The following is a 17,918-nucleotide window of genomic DNA, read 5'->3' as shown; positions in this document are numbered from 1 at the left end:
CAGAAGATGAAAAGACAAGCTACAGAGTGCAAGGAAATATTTCCAAACCATATATCCCACAAAGGATTATTATCTATAACACATAAAGAATTCTTTCCAGGTGTGGTGGCTTATGCCTGTAATCTCAGCAGCTTGGGAGGCTGAGGCAGGGGGTTCTCAAGTTCAAGTCCAGCCGTAGCAACTTAGTAAGACCCTAAGGAACTAAGTGAGACCCTGTCTCAAAATACAACATAAAAAAAGAGGAATCTGGGGGATGTGAATCAGTGGTTGAGGCCCCCTGGGTTCAATCCCTTGTACCAAAAAAAAATTTTAAAGCTCTCAAAACTCAGCAATAAAAAAAAATCCAACAATTAATTTAATTATCCCAATTTTAAAAGGTAAAGAAGATATGAAAGGCTATTTTATAAGGGGAGGGGGGATGGATAACAAATTATCACCTTAAAAACGGTTCAATTCCTTTAGCCGTTAGGAAAATAGAAATTAAAACCACAATAAATTATCATTCCTACCTATCAGAATGTTTAAAAAATAAGGACACCCCCAAGCCCAACAAGAATACAGAAAAATTGGACGATTTTAATATTGCTGGTGGGAATGCGAAATGGCAGAGATTCTCTGGAAAAAAACTTGGATAATCTCTTTAAAAACTAAACATGCAAATCTCATTCAAAACTCAGTGGTTGCACTCCTGGGCATTTATCTCAGAAAAATGAAAATTTATGTTCACAGAAAAACCTATATGCCAATCTTAGCAGCCTTCATAATAATAGCCATCAACTAGAAACAGTCTAAATGTCCTTTAATAGGTTGAGTGGTCAAATAAACCATGAAACATCCTCCCCAGGTGATACTACTCAATTATACAAAGAAACAGAGTACTGAGACATACAGCAACATGGAGACCCAGGGAATTATGTTGGGGGTGGGTGAAAGGCAATTCCAAAATGTTATAGACTTCATGCTTCTATTTACATAACAACCCTAAGATGACAAATAACAAAAACATAGGGACCCAGAGCAGATGGCTTGCTGCCAGTTGTTGAGGACACATGAGGGAAGAAAGGTCATAAAAGTCCAGCAGGAAAGATCATGGAGGTGATAGAAATGTTCTGTATCTTGACTGTTTAGATGTCAATATTCTGGCTGAGATATGGTGCAATAATTTTGTAAGATGCTATCAATAGGGAAAGAGAAGAAAGTGCACTTAGGAACTCTCTGGGTTTTTTTTTTTGGGGGGGGGTTGTTTTTGTTTTGTTTTCTGGTACTGGGGATTAAACTCAAGTCCACTTATACACTGAGCCACATCCCCAGCCCTTTTATATATTTTATTTAGAGACAGGGTCTCACTGAGTTGCTTAGGGCCTCCCTAAATTGCTGAGGCTGACTTTGAACTCATGATCCTCCTGTCTCAGCCTCCCAAGCCACTGGGATTACAAGTGTGCACCACAGCACCCGGCTTGGTGTTATTTCTTAAAACTCCATATGCATCTAGAATTACCTCCAGATAAAGCATTTGGCTAAAAAAACAAAAAGTAATTGTGTTAGTAAATTGTAAAGATAAAAGCAATTGAAAAGAAAATGAAGCGAGCAAGGTGCTTATTTTCTCTTTGGGGTTTTCCTGATAGGTTTGCGAGGAGCAATCGCGTTTGCCTTAGCTATTAGGAACACGGAATCTCAGCCCAAACAGATGATGTTCACCACCACGCTGCTCCTGGTGTTCTTCACTGTCTGGGTGTTTGGAGGAGGAACGACGCCCATGCTGACCTGGCTTCAGATCAGGTAAGTGGTACTGTTAGCCAAGGAGGCCACCCTGCCCCATGGCCGTGCTATTCAGTTTCTGGTACTGCAGAATGATGGACAGTGGTAGACCTGGATCTCTCCCTAGAGTCAAGTTGACCTTCACTCTCAAGGTGAACCAGCGTGACCCAGCACCAACCAAACTGACTTTTCCAAGAGTGCTAGAAATCCTAGAATGGTGTCTACTTACAACATGTTCCTAGGCATGGGCTTATTCATCTACTAGTTCTTCCACTCCACAGTATTAGAGTACAATGTGATATGTGATGGAATTTCCAAAGAGAAAGTAAGACATGGGTCTTGTCTTCCAGATAGTCTAGTAGGATTATTACAGAAAAATCAGTGATACCAAGGAGAAAATGAACTTGTTTTAATTCCTCACGGCACTTAAGATAGAAATAGGGACATGGGAACCCTTGAATATATTTGGTTGGAGAGACATATGTTTAGCCAAAGGGGTGCTACAGACAGAAGCCAGATACTTTCTCACAGGAAAAAGAGGTCAAGTTTGCAGTCAGGAACCAGGCAGTAGTCACTGGCTGGAAGCTGATTTCTAGAAACCTGAAGCATACAGATGGCAGACACATAGACAAAAACGAATAGCTGGAACAATGGGCAAAACTATTAGAAGATGTTCATGTCTTTATGTAAATGTTTCTGTGACCTGGGTCCTCATTTTCATTCCCTAGAAGGTCAAGTAGTGTAGGCAAATCACATGTAATTTCTCTAAACCCTACATCTTGAATGTCATTCAGTCCCTCCCTGGATTCCATCCATTCTCTAAGGCAAATTCCTGTCTACCACATCCGACAGGAAAAGGTCCATCTAACTGGAAAAGGACTTTCAAGAAGATTCTTACAGATGAGTCCTCTCTTATAGTTGCCTGACATATAATAGGATTGAGTAAGTAATTGATGAAAAAATTAGAAGAGTATAATCACAAACATAAATGCTGTTGTTAAGCATTTACTGTAAACTTTTCTATCCACTTGACAAAGAGAAAGCAGAAGCAGGACTCACACGTTGAGAGGAAGAAAGCTTGTGCTTAAATCAGGCCAAGTAGCTATGCATTAAACCAAATTCAAGGGGGAAAAAAGACCTCTCAAAGTACTGTGAATATTGCTAAACACATAAAAGGGCTTTGACTAAAGGTGAATAGAGAGTGTTTTGAAAGGCTTGTTGAATTATTTTCTAGTCATATAAATGTGGTCTGCAATTCCTTTCACAGTGGTGGTTACCTGTGGGTGCCTATGGATGAGTACACATATTACATTAAACTCTACAGCCCTGGATCCCCTGGAAATTGTTACTTAGATAGTGGTGAGCTGGGTTTCTAGGAAATAAATTCAGTAGGCTGGATCCATGCATGGAAAATGAGGGTGTGGAAAGCAAAGGATAAAGGATGCCAGTGCCCACAAGATAAAAGTCTTACCCATCGGGTAAATCTAGAATGTCTAGAACACAAGGTAGCAATGGCAAGGTTTTCTTAAAGTATTCAAATGCAACTTGCTTTCTGTTGTTTCTGTCTTTACCCTATAGAATTTGCAAATCAGTCATGTGTTTTATCCTAAAGTATGTACCTGACTCTTCTCTATACCTTCCAAAGACCTCAGTGGAGATTTCCAATAGGTATTGTGACTTACATGGTCTCTTGAGCCTGGTTCCACAGGGAAAGGGAAGTATAATAAGGGCCTTCAAGATGTCAAGACAGCTATCCAGATTATAAGACAGATTCTGATAAAGGATAGTGATGTAACTGGAGTTCAACCTAGGCCAGTATTATTTGGGCTTGGTGGAGATACAGCATGGGATTACAGGTCATGGACATGCCCCAGTGGGAATTGGTTCCCAAAGACTTGATTAATTTGACCCCCATCCAGGAAGGGAGAAGGGTAATGGTGGGACTGGATGTATTAGGGAAAGAAGTCAATAAGGCTCCAGTCTAGTGGACAAGATGGTAATCTCAGCTGAGAAATAAAGTGTAAATCTGAAATCAGGGCATAAACCCAGTCAGAAAGGCCAGAGACCCATCTACTAGGACGTCAAAGAGAGAAAACTAAAGTTCATTGATACAGAGAAACCCTGGAAGTCAATTCAGGCAGATAGGATACAAAGCAGCAAGAGTAGGGCCAGTGGCTTCTCAAACTTGGATGAACACAAGAAGCACCTAGAGGGCTCATTAAAACTCACATTGCTGGCCCCTACTCAAGTTTCTGATCCCCTAGATCTAAGTCAAGGTCTGAGAATTTGCATTTCTACCACAGTCCAGGAAATGCTGGTGTTGCTGGTCCCAAGCCCACACTTTGAGAACTTCTGGTTTAGAATTCCTATCCCTGGTGGAGATGGAGCTGATATTAGATACAGACAGATTTGGCTAGGGTTGCACAGGACCCCTGAGCCTGTGCACCTAAAACAGAAGGAGGCAGAGGCTCTCCAAGGAGGAAGAGTCACTATGCATTGATGAATGGGGAGAAATACGACATAATCAAATAAACATTAAGGAACAGGACCATAGGTTAGGACTTCAGCAAGCACATACACATATGCATGACATGAATTTGATCCTACTGTGTTCTAGTGATACCATCTATGCTCCACTTCCCTGTTCTGGCTTGTAATGTTATCAAAGATATTCTCAGTTCCATATGCCTTTAAATTTGCAGCTGTCCATCATTTGACTACATTTAGCAAGGCTTCGCTTGTTTACTGAGCTCTCTCTCATTAACCAACTTTCATGTCAGTCTCTTTCCATAAAATGCCAGAATGTAAGTAGATCGCAATTTTAATAAAATAACAGAAATCAGGAAGCTTACGGGGGAGGTAATGCAAATGTGATATTGAATAAGAACAAACATCCTTGCTTGGAAGGCAATTTGTTTGCATGCGTTACGTGGCCTTCCGTTCTTGAGTCTACACTTTTTTTTTTCTTCTCTCTCTTAAATTATCAGGCAGGTACTTGAGTTGTTTTTTTTTTTTTCATCCCTATAAAATTTTCCATTCAGCCACAAACTACCACAGTAGGATGCAAATAAAATGTTTTATATAAGGTAAAAATTGGTGGTATTAATACAAATTGCACTTTGATGTGAATGACTTTAAAAAACAGCAATGATCCTGTGTTTAGAGAAACTCTTAATGATCTTTAGATATGAAATACATTCTCCATGATTAATCTGGTCCTGATTAAGCACCAGTCAAGTTTCTTGTCTTGAAGCCACTTAATTTTCATTTAAAATTTCTCTTAAATTTTAAATTTTCTCTTGATTTTTCTCTTTCGTACAGTATTGGAAATAAGTCAGATTTTTGTTTCTCAAAATTCTAGAGAAAAAGAAAACACTTCTCCAGCATTATTTTGGAGGTTTTCATGTCGAGGAAATCAGTGTGGTGACTTGATTAGAGTGTGGAATACATTAATACTGGCCATGAGGAAAACCCAACTCACAGTCTCCAAGGACCAGCTCTGCTGTTAGGCAGGAAACTAAAGCAATCCAAAGTGGCAAGCTTTCCCCGCAGAGCTCAGTCAACAGAATTATCAAGCAAATTATCACACATGCTTACACATCAACATCAAAGACCAAGGAGGTGGCCCTCTCTGGCAGTGGCACCAAATAATTAAGGTTGGGATGGTAACGCCATGCTTGGTTTGGGGTAGGGCACCTCGTGGAGCTAACAAGATTTCAGCAAACAGTCCATGAGAACAGAGCCCATACCACAGGCAAACCCCTTTTGGGCTCCCCTAGATAAGATGTTGGACCCAGTTCATATATATGTGCAGTTCCATAGGTAGTAAGAAACAGAGATGGGTTGGAACTCACATATCCTAACTCCAGAGTGTATGCACTTATTTACTACATTAATAAACTAATTAAATATATTAAACATGCATGCAAATTTGGGTCCTAGAAAGGAACCCAAATAGAAGACAGCTATCAATGGAACTTGACTATATGTATCTCTCCATTATATTAAGTTATATTATACCTAAACACAATGTGCCTCCACTAATGACTGTATGGCCTCCAGACTGTGACCTCCAAACACTAGTAACTATCAAACAAAAGTAGCCAGCATTCAAGAGTCACTATTCTGTCTTGGATCCTAGAGAGCAAAGTGCCAGGCACAGTGGCTGCTGTCTTGCATCTGCTCTGTAAAGCAGGAATAATAATAGTAGCTACCCCACAGGGTGGATGAGGCCTAGCAAGTGGCCACACTGTGGGGCTGCAGAGCCAGACTCCAGCCCAGACAGTCCAAGCCCAGAGCCTGTGTCCCTGAATAGTGCACTCTTCTGCCCCCTGACTAAATGAGCTTATCCTGGAAGCCTGCAATGTGCCTTGATTAACATATCTTCTAGGGGAAAAAATACATGTGCTTTTATAACTAAGACAGGCCTGTTAAAAACAAACACAGGAAATCTTCATCCATCATCAGGATTGGACAGACTTGCTCATGCTTGCAGAAATTCTTCAGTACTGTCTTTCTCTTTGACCTGGAACTGTTAAAGGTAAACGAAGCCAACTCTAGAGGATACAGTGGGGACATTTGTCTTCCTTAATTATATGAATTTATAATTATAGGAACTGCAGGAACTTGTCACCTTCATCTCCACCCCATGCAGATCCCAAGCCTTTCTGCTGTCAGGTTCTTTCCCAAATCAACCTAAAAAAGTTTGCGAACTCCAGCCTGTGTCCATTGCAGACTGAAAAACTTCTAGATAGTGCAGTGCCTCCAGTATCAATATTTTAGTTAAATATTTAAATTCTATTTTTGGTTTATGACCAAAAGCCATCCTAGAATGCTTTCTTTATTAGTTATACCCACTAGCTGCAAAGCTTTAAAATAACAGTCATCCTAGGAATGTACACAAAGATAAAGAGAGAATTCTCCTTGGTAATATTCTTGAATCTTGTAGCAGAGTTAAATACACTTGCTTATATGCAGACTTCTTTTATTACTGAGGTAAGGACCTATCAATTTAATATAATGGAGAGATACATATAGTCAAGTTCCATTGATAGCTGTCTTCTATTTGGGTTCCTTTCTAGGACCCAAATTTGCATGCATGTTTAATATTTTAAATTAGTTTATTAATGTAGTAAATAAGTACATACATTCTGGAGTTAGGATATGTGAGTTCCAACCCACCTCTGTTTCTTACTACCTATGGAACTGCACATGGTAAATCCAGCTTTTATAAGCCTCAACTTTATTATTTATATAATTGGAGTAATAATAATAATAACAATAATAATAATACCTCTTTAAAATTTATAAGTATTAATTATTGAAGGTATGAGGAACTTACAGTTTAAAGTAAATGCCCAACAAATATTGCTATAATAGCCAAAAGACTCTTATATACCCCTTTCTGATCCAAACATTCTTATTATTGCTTATGTCACTTATACATACACATAAAGTATTAATTAATTACATAGAAAACCAAACAAAAATAGTCTCTGGAGAATTTAATTCCTTTTGTGTAATAACTAGGTCCATCAATTTCATAGACAACTCCTACTTCTTCTGCATTCAAAATAATAACTTCTTAAAAATTCTCACAAAAAGAATTGCATGTATCCAGCAGCTTAAAATGATTCTTTCTAGAATATGCTTCTCTTTCCTTCTTCACATAATAATCTTTGCTTTGGAACTTTTCAGACATTTAATTTGCATCATTTCATCACTTTGTATTGATTTTCATAACTTGTATTGATTTTGTACCAATTTATATACTTTGTGTCACTTTGTTTCAATTGGTAGACCTGAGAAATATGCTCTAATGAAACATGGAAAACTGATTTACTCATTTGAAGTAGAATTATACTTGCTACTCCCCTTTAAAATTATGCTCTCTTTTCTTTATTTTCTTCTATGATGTTTCATAAATCCAAATATTTATTATTCAAATCAATCTAATTTAACATATTACATTAGTAATATTAGCTAACTGTAGTAAACTTTTGTTGTCCTAAATTATTAAGGCTTTATAACAAGTTTTGTGAATTATCAGCTCCTAAATTAGCTCCCAGTGCCATCTGGGTTCTTTAAGCTGCCTTCTTTCTGGATACAGAACCTCTCAGCTCCAGAAATAACAGTCTTTCTCTCCACAATTGCCAGGAGCTCTATTGTTATTAACCTTCTCTGAACATTTTCCTGTGAACAACAATATCAATAAACTTTACCCATTGGTCACCAATGGTTGACAATGGTCATTCTGTTCTATTGGTGAGAATGTATTAGCCTGTAATCATAAAATACAATCCAATATATAGTTGCCTTCCTTCAAGTAATCATTGTATTTTTTAATATGATTATTTTTTACTTATAGATGGACACAATACCTTTATTTATTTATCTTTATGTGGTGCTAAGGATTAAACCCAGTGCTTCAACCTGTGCTAGGCAAATGCTCTATCACTGAGCCACAATCCAGTCCCTGTATCTTTACATATAGATGAAGTCTGGAAGAAAAGTGATTTTGACTGCAGAAAATGGAGCAGGTTATTAGAAGGGTGGCAGAGTGGGTTCTAGTTCTGGCCAGGATGGAACATTCATACGTCATCCCCATCTTTTCCATTGAATTCAACCAAAAGCCCTGGGCCAAAGACATGTAGCAGTTCATTAGGACTCTAAAAAGCAAATGGTAGCAGACAGATTGGGGAAGGGTGGCTGGAACCAGAATTCAGAGTACTGTTGAACCTGCAGTGAGTTTTCCACATTTTCTTCTCTCTGGAATCTCTTGACCTGGATTGCAAAGAACAGAACAAGGAAGGAAGGAGGGAAGAAGGGAAGGAGAGAAGGAGAGAAGGAAGGAAGGAAGGAAGGAAGGAAGGAAGGAAGGAAGGAAGGAAGGAAGGAAGGGAGTGAGTGAGTGGGGGGCCAGGCCATGAACAGAAATTCTGTTTCTGGTATCGGGAAGAGGAAAAAAGAAATTCATGGGTCAGATGAGTGGGAAAATTCCCTGGATTACTTGTTGTATCTTTCATTCTGTCTCACTCCAATACCAGGCAATCATGGGACAGCCGGTGACAGCAGCAGCAACAGTTAGGTGGACACCTAAAATGCCAACCAAAGGAACTGTGGTACAAGACCATGGGCTGCGATTCCCATTGCAGATTTTTCTGAATTAATCATCTTATTAATTACCCTTGGAGGCAGGTGCAGTGTCCTGGGGAAATCATGGAAATATATAGCAATGCAAACCAAAGACTTGCTCCTTAGCCAGAGGACCAGAAAAGGAGGCACTGGGAAGCTATCAAATGTAGAGGCAATTGCAATGATAAAGGAGTTTAAGGAAGTTATCTATAAAGTTGCCATTAACTTTTGGGCTCACTCCTAAGCTATGTATGCCTGTATGTGACCCTGAACAGCACCCCAAGTCTTTGAGAAATGCATTTCAAGACAGAGAATTGCTCAGGCCCCAGACTGAACACTGCGAGGCACATAGGCAGGACAGAGCTGAATAGCACAGACTTTGAAACTGAATTGACACTGGAACCACAGATAACAGAAGGCAAGTGACAACTTGTTTCTAGGACCTACTGTGTTTGAATGTCTGATCAAACAAAAATTGTATTTGTCCATGGGAGAACCCTATGTCACTTAACATATCCAGATCCACAGTCACTTAACAAAATATTCAAAATTTCCAGGATATGTGCAAAACTATTCAGCATGTGACAAACGAGGAACATCTTAATATCTCTGAAGCAAAAAGACAATTAACCAAATGCCAACTCCAAGATAATATACAGATATTGGAATTTACTGATCAAGCCTTTAAAGCAGCTATTATAGCCATGCCCCAAGAAGTCTATGCAAATATAATAGAAATAAGCAGGGAAAAAATCAGCAGAGAAATACAAAAAAGAAAGAAATGGAAATTTTAGATCTGAAAACACAATAACAAAAATAGAATAACCACTGAATTAGCTTAACAGCAAAATAAAATATGACAGATGAAAGATTCAGTTTACTTATAGACTATTTTTTAAAAACTATCCAATCTGCATTATAGTAGAATGATTTTATTTTTTAAAGAGAGAGAGAATTTTTTAATATTTATTTTTTAGTTTTTGGTGGACACAACATCTTTATTTTATTTGTATGTGGTGCTGAGGATCAAACCCAGCGCCGTGCGCATGCCAGGCGAGCGCGCTACTGCTTGAGCCACATCCCCAGCCTATGATTTTATTTTTTTAACCATCAAGTTGTTCTTTAAAAACATATCCAAGGAATTTCTTCATATGGTAGGGAAATAACATTAGAGAAGATGTTGGAGCAACAAAAATGAAGGAAAGGCAACAGAAAAGGTATAAATATCTATTTACTATGATAAACACTTCTTCTCCTTTTAGTACTCTTAAAACATATATGATTGTTGAAAGAAATTTTTTAAGTTTATATTATGGGGAAGTGAGTAAAGAGGCCTTCCTGAAAGGTGATTAAATTTTATACATTCTACTTGAAGTAGTAAAAAATTAGCTCAAAATAACCTGAAAATTTACATATTTATATTGTAATTTCTAGATTAACCACTAAAATATAAAAATGAGATGTATTCAAAAGTCTGGCATATACATATGATATATATATTATATGGAATACAAAACAAATACAAATTATAACAAATTTATATTATATATATGTATACATATTGTACATATATACATATATGTAATATATATGTATACATATATATGTAATATATATATGGAATACAAAAAAATTCAAATTATAACCCAAGAAGGCAGTAAACCAGGAAAAAAAAACAGGTAATAAACATAAAACAAGTAATAAGATGGTAGATCTAAATTAAAACATACCATTTATTACATTAAATTTAAATCATATAAATATAACAGTTGAATGAAAGAGATATTCAAATAGTATAAAAAATAAGAGTCAACTACATGCTGTCCATAAGAAACATGGTGTAAATATATGATATAGGTAGATTAAATGTAAAAGAATGAGAAAAGTTATACCATGCAAACACTAGTCCACCTGAGGCTGGAATGGCCATATTACTCAGACAAAATAGTCTTCAGAGCAAGAAATTTGCCAAAGATAAAGAGGACATTGCATAGTAATTAAAGAGTCCATTTACCAAAATGATATGACTGTATAAAATGGGAATGCACTTAACAACACAGCTTTAAAACACAAACAAAAAAAAGAAATAGATACATCCTCACTTACAGTTGGGAACTTAGTACTCCTACCTGAATAATTAATCTAACAAGTAAACAGAAAATCAGAGGGACACGGAGGAACTAAGCAACATTAATAACCAACTGGATTTAATTGATGTGTGGAACACTCTACCAAGAGCAGCATGAACAAGTCCTATTGTAAGTCATCAACAAACTTTATCAAATTAAGGAGGACTGATAGCGTAGAGTATGTGTTCTCTGACCATAATGAAATTATACTCCAAATAGAGATCATAAAAAATGACTGGAGAATCTCCAAATATTTAGAAATTAAATAGCACAGTTCTAAACAACCTGAAAGTCAATGATGAAATCTCAGGGGAAATTAGGAAATATTTCAAAGTAATGGAAAATGAAAATATATCAAAATTTGTGTGATACAGTTAAATCAGTGTTCAGAAAGATATTTATAGTTCTAAATGCTTATTTTAGAAAAAGAAGGATAATAACAAAACTTACTAAACGATTCAGCCTTCCCTTTCCTGAGCATTTACCCATGAAATGAGGGTAATCCATGCTACCTATTACTGAAAATTAAATATGTAAACATGAAATGAGAAAATACATATTAACATCCTTTGAGAAGTGCCCAGTACTCATTATATAATTGTATTTTACTTATAGTTTTTATTTTAAAATGTTGGATGAACCTTATTAATCACCTTTTAGCACATGCTGAGATAATCATATTGTTTTTCCTCTTTGTCAATATGATGAAATATATTGATGTCTTGATATTGAAGTATCCTTACATTCTCAGGCTAGCTATTTTGCCCTAAAATTTTGTGTCTGTAATAACAATAGCTGAGAGTAGTCTGTACTCTTCTTTTTTGGGGTGGGGGCACTGTCTTTCATGGGTTTAGATTTTATTAAGGCTGTGCTATATTCATAACATGAATTAAAGACTTTTCCATTTTTTCACAGTCTGAAAGAGCATAGCATGAAATGATCTGATCTTTAGAAGCTGATAGAAGTCAGCTGAAACCCTAAGCTCCTCATTTTTAATGTAGGTCTTCAATCACCTTCCCAGTGTCTCCTACAGTAAGGGGTACATTTAGATATAAAATTGTGTCATTGTGGAGCTCATGAATGGCCACGTGTTGGCAATTTCATATGGTTCAACTTAATAGTAAAATGAATATCCGCGTACCCTTCCTCTGGTTTTACCCATTGTCAATAATTTGCCTATTTTGTTCTTTTCACCTTTCTCTCTCTTTCAGATAGATAGATGATAGATAGATAGATAGATAGATAGATAGATAGATAGATAGATAGAGATAGACATAGAGATAGGGATATACAAATGTATACACACACATATATACATAAACTTTATATATATTTATATTTATATGTAAATTTGTGGGATTGTTTTGCTGCTGGTACTATTGTTGACGTGCAGTGCTGGGTATCAAACCCAGAGCCTTGCACATACATGCTAGACAAGTACTCTACAACTAAGCTATACCACCAGCCCTGTATTTCTTTCTTTTTTTTTTTTTCATTAAGCCATTTGAATAAGAACAGACTTATCTAAATACAGAAGCATACATTTTCTAAGGATAAGGACATTCTCTTAGAAATCAAAATGCCATTGCTATATCTAAAAAAATTTAAAACAACATTATTATGATACCATCGCTATACCTAAAAAATACATATTCAAATTTCTTAGCTACTACAAAAAATTCAGGTTGAAACTTTTTTCAGCAAAAATACTCTATTGATTGTGTTTTGTGCTTAATAATGCGTGTTTCCTGTGTTGCTTGCTTATTTTGGTGCTGGGGGTTATATCTTATATGAGCAGGCACATGCTGAGGGCTGTCCTGCTAGTGGCCACGTACCACTGTGGGTACTCCACTATCCATTCACACAGTTACAGTGGCAGCTCCACTGTAAAGGTATATATTTTTGCATTTGTAATTTATTTTCAATCTTTGGGATGATATTCAAGCTCTAGAGAATATCCTTTGTCCAACAATCTTCTACTCACTGTTTGAGCAGCCATTGATGATCCTCACTTGATTCAACTATTGCATTTGGGATTATTCCATTTTGATATCTCCCTGATAGTCTTTTTTTAAAATTTTTTTTAGTTTTAGGTGGACACAATATCTTTATTTTATTTATTTTATTTTTTTTAAGAGAGAGTGAGAGAGGAGAGAGAGAGAGAATTTTTAATATTTATTTTTTAGTTCTCGGCGGACACAACATCTTTGTTGGTATGTGGTGCTGAGGATCGAACCCGGGATGCACGCATGCCAGGCGAGTGCACTACCGCTTGAGCCACATCCCCAGCCCCTTTATTTTATTTTTATATGGTGCTGAGGATCGAACCCAGTGCCTCACGAATGCCAGGCGAGCACACTACCACTTGAGCCATACCGCCAGCCCCCTGATAGTCTTTTAAAGAGTTTCTTAATTGCTAAATGATTACAATGTTAACCACCTTTTTATTATTTTTTTCCAATTTGTTGAATTATCAGAATGTAACCTGTGATCGTTCTGCTTTTTCAAATATAAGATTTTCTTTGTGACCAAGAGGATAACTAATTTGGGTGGATAGATGTCCCACGGACATGAATAAATGTGTTATTTGCTATTTTTAAGAAGACAGTTCTACACATATGTATTAAATTGAGTTTCTTGATTATATACTCAAATTCTCTATATCTTTATATTTTTGCAAGATGTGTCAGATTCTGAAAGAATTAACATTAAATTTCCCATTATAATTTTGTTATCAAAGTCTTGAACTTATGTAGCATATTATTATATATGACTATTAATAATGATATATATGTATACTTGGCTGGCGTGTTTATGTGGTAGATCATTTCATCACAATTAGAAAAATCTTCAAATTCACCTTTGCCTTTGATAAGTCTTACTCATCCCAGAAATAAAATTTAAAATGATCGCATCTTCTGCACACATTCATGTCCATCTTTTATCTTCTAGCCTTGGTTATGTGAAATCCTAAAATAAAGAGAGAAAGCAATATTAAAAAGTCATTTTTATAAGCACTAGGCAGTGGGGACTTCCTCTCTTTGCCTCTATTTTATTTTGTTTTTTCATGAGCAATGAGCTAGTTTTGCTTGAAATAAATTTCACTATTTAAATCAATATCATATAATTCCCTGGAATTCCTAACTCTTGTCAGAAGATAAAGTCTTATTTTTCAATCTGTTAAAATCTTTTACCTGCTACTCTGCATTTTAAACCTTCATGAAACTGTTTAAGAAAAATTACTGTGCAAAATCCAAGGAGCTATAATAAAACATGTATTTTGCATCTACCTTAAAGATCAATTGCATGGCCAAAATATGGGATTTTAACTGGAACTTTTAAAACTAAGTGTTGGGTTCTGCCACACAGAATCATATTGAAGAAATTGCTTAAGACAAGGAACTGCCCATTAGAGGCAAGATATGCTTTAATATAGATTTTGTTGTACTCAGTGCAAATATCTGATTTGCAAAAACGCAAAAGAAATACTTAGAAGAACATCAGCATTCTCTCTCCCTCTCTCTCTTTCACTAAAGATGAACTCAGAGCTAGACAAGTGCCTACCCCTGAGCCACATCCCCAGTCCTCTTCTTTTTGAAACCCCTTTCTCGGTGCTAAATTTGCAGTCTAGAGTGGCCAGTCATGAAGCTGCATCTGTGTTTAGAGATGATTCAAAACTCACGTCTAACCATTTGCTTCTCAAAGGCCCTGGAAGCAATTGAATTCTGTGGAATTCAATTCAGACATCAGGGGTCACATCCTGTCCCCTCTCTCCTCCTCAGGCACAGTATCCACACAGGAGTCTCTACCAGGCAAACTATCCTCTTTTGAAATCCAGTGCTTCGATGCCAGCTATGGGTTGGGTCGCCCCCTCTGAGGGCCATGGCAGCCCAATCTGGGGTCCTCGAGGGTCCTCTGGCTGTTCTGCCTCTGCTGCAGCCTGTGTCCTTGTGCCTCGAGGTTTATGCCTATCTAGTGATCAAAATCATCCCACCCTTTTCTTTTTTAAATTTACTGTCACCATGAGTCTGTCCATTTTTGTATGGGGCCTCTGTCGTTTCCGTGGGATTCTCACAGAGGGGAGGTATATACATTTGAAATAGGAAACTTAATTGTGTGTTTCATTAACCAATACCAGGCATTTGAGCAAGGGTTTAATTTTTGTGAGTATTCAAATAATGAAAGCTTGTTTCCTAAAATTAGAAAACTAAAAAATCATTGTAAGAAATAAAATTCACCTGAAGTTGTTTCACACAGAGATAATTACTGCCAGCACTTTAGTACATTTTTCTAAAGCCTTTTTTTTTTTCTTGGCAAATCATTCTTTACTAAATTCAGATATTCTGTTTTTTTACTGAACAATATAGCATGATCGCTTTCCAGTTTTATTTAGCTATCCCTTGAAATTATGTTTCAAGGACTGAATAACAAACACACATGAATGTGCCTAAATTGCTTATTTAAATTGGTGCTAAAACACAGTAAGCTAGAATGATGTTAGACGATTATGAATGATATTGTGATTATTACATTTTTATACAAAGGTTTTGGAATCTCTGTTTATTTTCTTAGGAGAGATTCCTAAAAGTGGGATCGGCAAATCGAAGGACACCATACTTTGAAAGTTAAAAAATACGTTTTGCCACAATTGCTTTTCCAATGAGGTTGAGTTAATTTAACCACCAGCCACATAATCTGTTCTTTCCTTGGCGATTTCCCAAACTGCTTCTTATTGGCCTCGTATGCCTGTGTGTTTCTGCAAGGCCTAACATTGTTTTTAACGCTTTACCCCCAGCTCATTTCTCCCAGGTCTGCAGAAAGATGTTCTTTTTTTGTCATTCAGTAGAACCTCTTGCTGGTCTCTGTGCTAGTCCTGTCTTTGCTAAGGCTTAAATATGGAGAAGGTGTTCCAGGCTCCGCATTTGCCAGCAGACAGGTGTGTGGATTGCCCCTAGCTCCCCTCAGCGCCCATCTGGCTGTTCATCACATCTCTGTCCTGGAGCCATAGCGAGCAATTCCATTTGCAGCATTTAAAACACAGGCACATAGGACTTTCTGCTTTCTCCCTGCCTGGCTTCTGGGGCCTGTGACCAATGAGGCACACTCCACTCCGGGCTTCTCCACCTGTGGCCACCAGTTTGCTGATGGGACACACACAGCTTTGGGACAGCATGTCATTGCAAAGGTCAACCTCCATCTCTTCATCCTTTCCTTTCTTCATTCATATTTATTCAACAAATATTTATTGGACTTCTACTCTGTGCCAGCCAGCACATAGAGCCTAGAAGAAAGAAGAGACAGACATCCCACCATTGTGTAGCTGATGCAAACTCCCAACTTCCGTTTCTGCCCTCTGACTTTGCCACAGGTTTTTTGATTGATAGGAGCATATGTTCTCTAAACTGGGGCAGATGGAGAATATGAACAGTGTGTCTCTGCTGTCTTGCAGACAGACAAGGGTGCTCCATCCCATGAAGGGAGATAGGAGCGAGCACTGGTTGCTTTCTTCAGAACAGCCCTGTCTGCCTTCTTGAAAATCCCTATGAGGTTGTAACACTAGCTTGTTTGTTATTTGGGGTTTAACTGGACTTGTTTGCCTTTTCGGGACTTGAAAAACATTTTAGTAGGAAGTTAGCAGTCACCATTAGGAGGTGCTAACTGGAAACCATTTTGAAGAGAAGTCACACAGAGAATTTGCAAACCACAATTTGCCCTGGAATTTTCCCTGCAAGGTGAACTTGGAGGCAATGATTTTCAGAGAGAGAATTTCTCTGTTGGCAATAATAGAAACACAAAACTATGGGAGTAAATTTGTTTTGTAAAGTTAATGATGCTATAGTATAGTTTTATTTATTTTTTACTTGTTTCACTTAATATTTCTACCTTCAATTCTCAACACAAATATTCAGCAAGGATTTTTATTTTTTCCTCCATTGCTGAGCCGAATCCTCAGTCTATTTAACTCAGTTGGAAGCCAAGGTGAAATGGAAATCTGGCCTGTGTTTACATCTCCACATAAATTTCTCATTTGGGTTGTACAGTGTGAACCATAGCTTCCAATTCATGCTATAAAAAATAACATGATTCTGGCTTCCTCCAAGTGTTATTTCCAAGAGGTGGGACTTCAGTAGCATAAGAAGGTAGTTGGTGACCCACATCCTAGGCAAGCAGGAAGGTAGAATTTTGTTGCTCATGGCATCAACACATGTGTTTCTGGGACTCACTTGGTCACACAAACATCCCTCCTTCAACGACACATGCATGTGAGTCCACACACACGAGTGTGCCATGCAGACATCTCATGCCATCTTGAAATGCTGTTCAGACATTTCACACTTCTCCTCAGTATAGGCTCCCCCTCTCCTTACCTAGATGGCTCCTGTTTCTCTTTCATGCCTCCAACTAAGAGTGAAATATCTCCTCTGAAAACCCTTCTCTCAGAAGCATCCTCGTGTGCTCCAGCTAGAATAGGTTTTTTCCTGCTTTGTGCTCCCACCCCCACCCCGACACCTCCCTTCCCGCAGATCACAGGCCCCAGAGAGAATTCAGGGTACACTTGTACATCTGGATGGCAGCTCTCCACTGGAGACCCTGGGACCACTGAGGGCCAAGGAAGGGCTGGGCCTCTTGCCTCAGCTCTTCACACAGGCCTGGGAGGCAATAGGCACTCAGCTTCTTGAGGCTGTCCATGGATCATCCTGACGTTCCCAGGCCCATTCTCTCTCCCACTCTACCGGACAACAAATCCTACCTCTTCTTCTCTCCTCGGGCGCTCATCTCTTCTTCCCCAGTTTGCTCTTTAAGCTGGTGATCTTCCCAATTCACTAAGAGGATGGAAGCCATCAAAATGATTCCACACACTGCCCCCTATGAATATGTAGCTCCCTGCATCCGTGC

At 37.8% G+C, this 17,918-nt stretch overlaps 1 protein-coding gene across 1 annotated transcript in view; it reads left to right on the top strand.

Moving 5' to 3' along the window:
• Nucleotides 1-17,918, top strand: part of SLC9A9 (solute carrier family 9 member A9) — a 561,779-nt gene that overhangs the window by 374,695 nt on the left and 169,166 nt on the right. Inside the window, exon 12 of the mRNA XM_081301714.1 lies at nt 1,626-1,779. Within this exon, the coding sequence (XP_081157840.1) occupies nt 1,626-1,779 (154 nt within the window). The remainder of the gene's footprint in view (nt 1-1,625; nt 1,780-17,918) is intronic.

This window comes from Spermophilus citellus (genome assembly GCF_964194105.1).
Source record: "Spermophilus citellus genome assembly, chromosome: 7".
Lineage (NCBI taxonomy): Eukaryota > Metazoa > Chordata > Mammalia > Rodentia > Sciuridae > Spermophilus > Spermophilus citellus.
The sequence above is the reverse complement of the archived record's forward strand: the minus strand, read 5'-3'. Positions and strand labels throughout refer to the sequence as shown.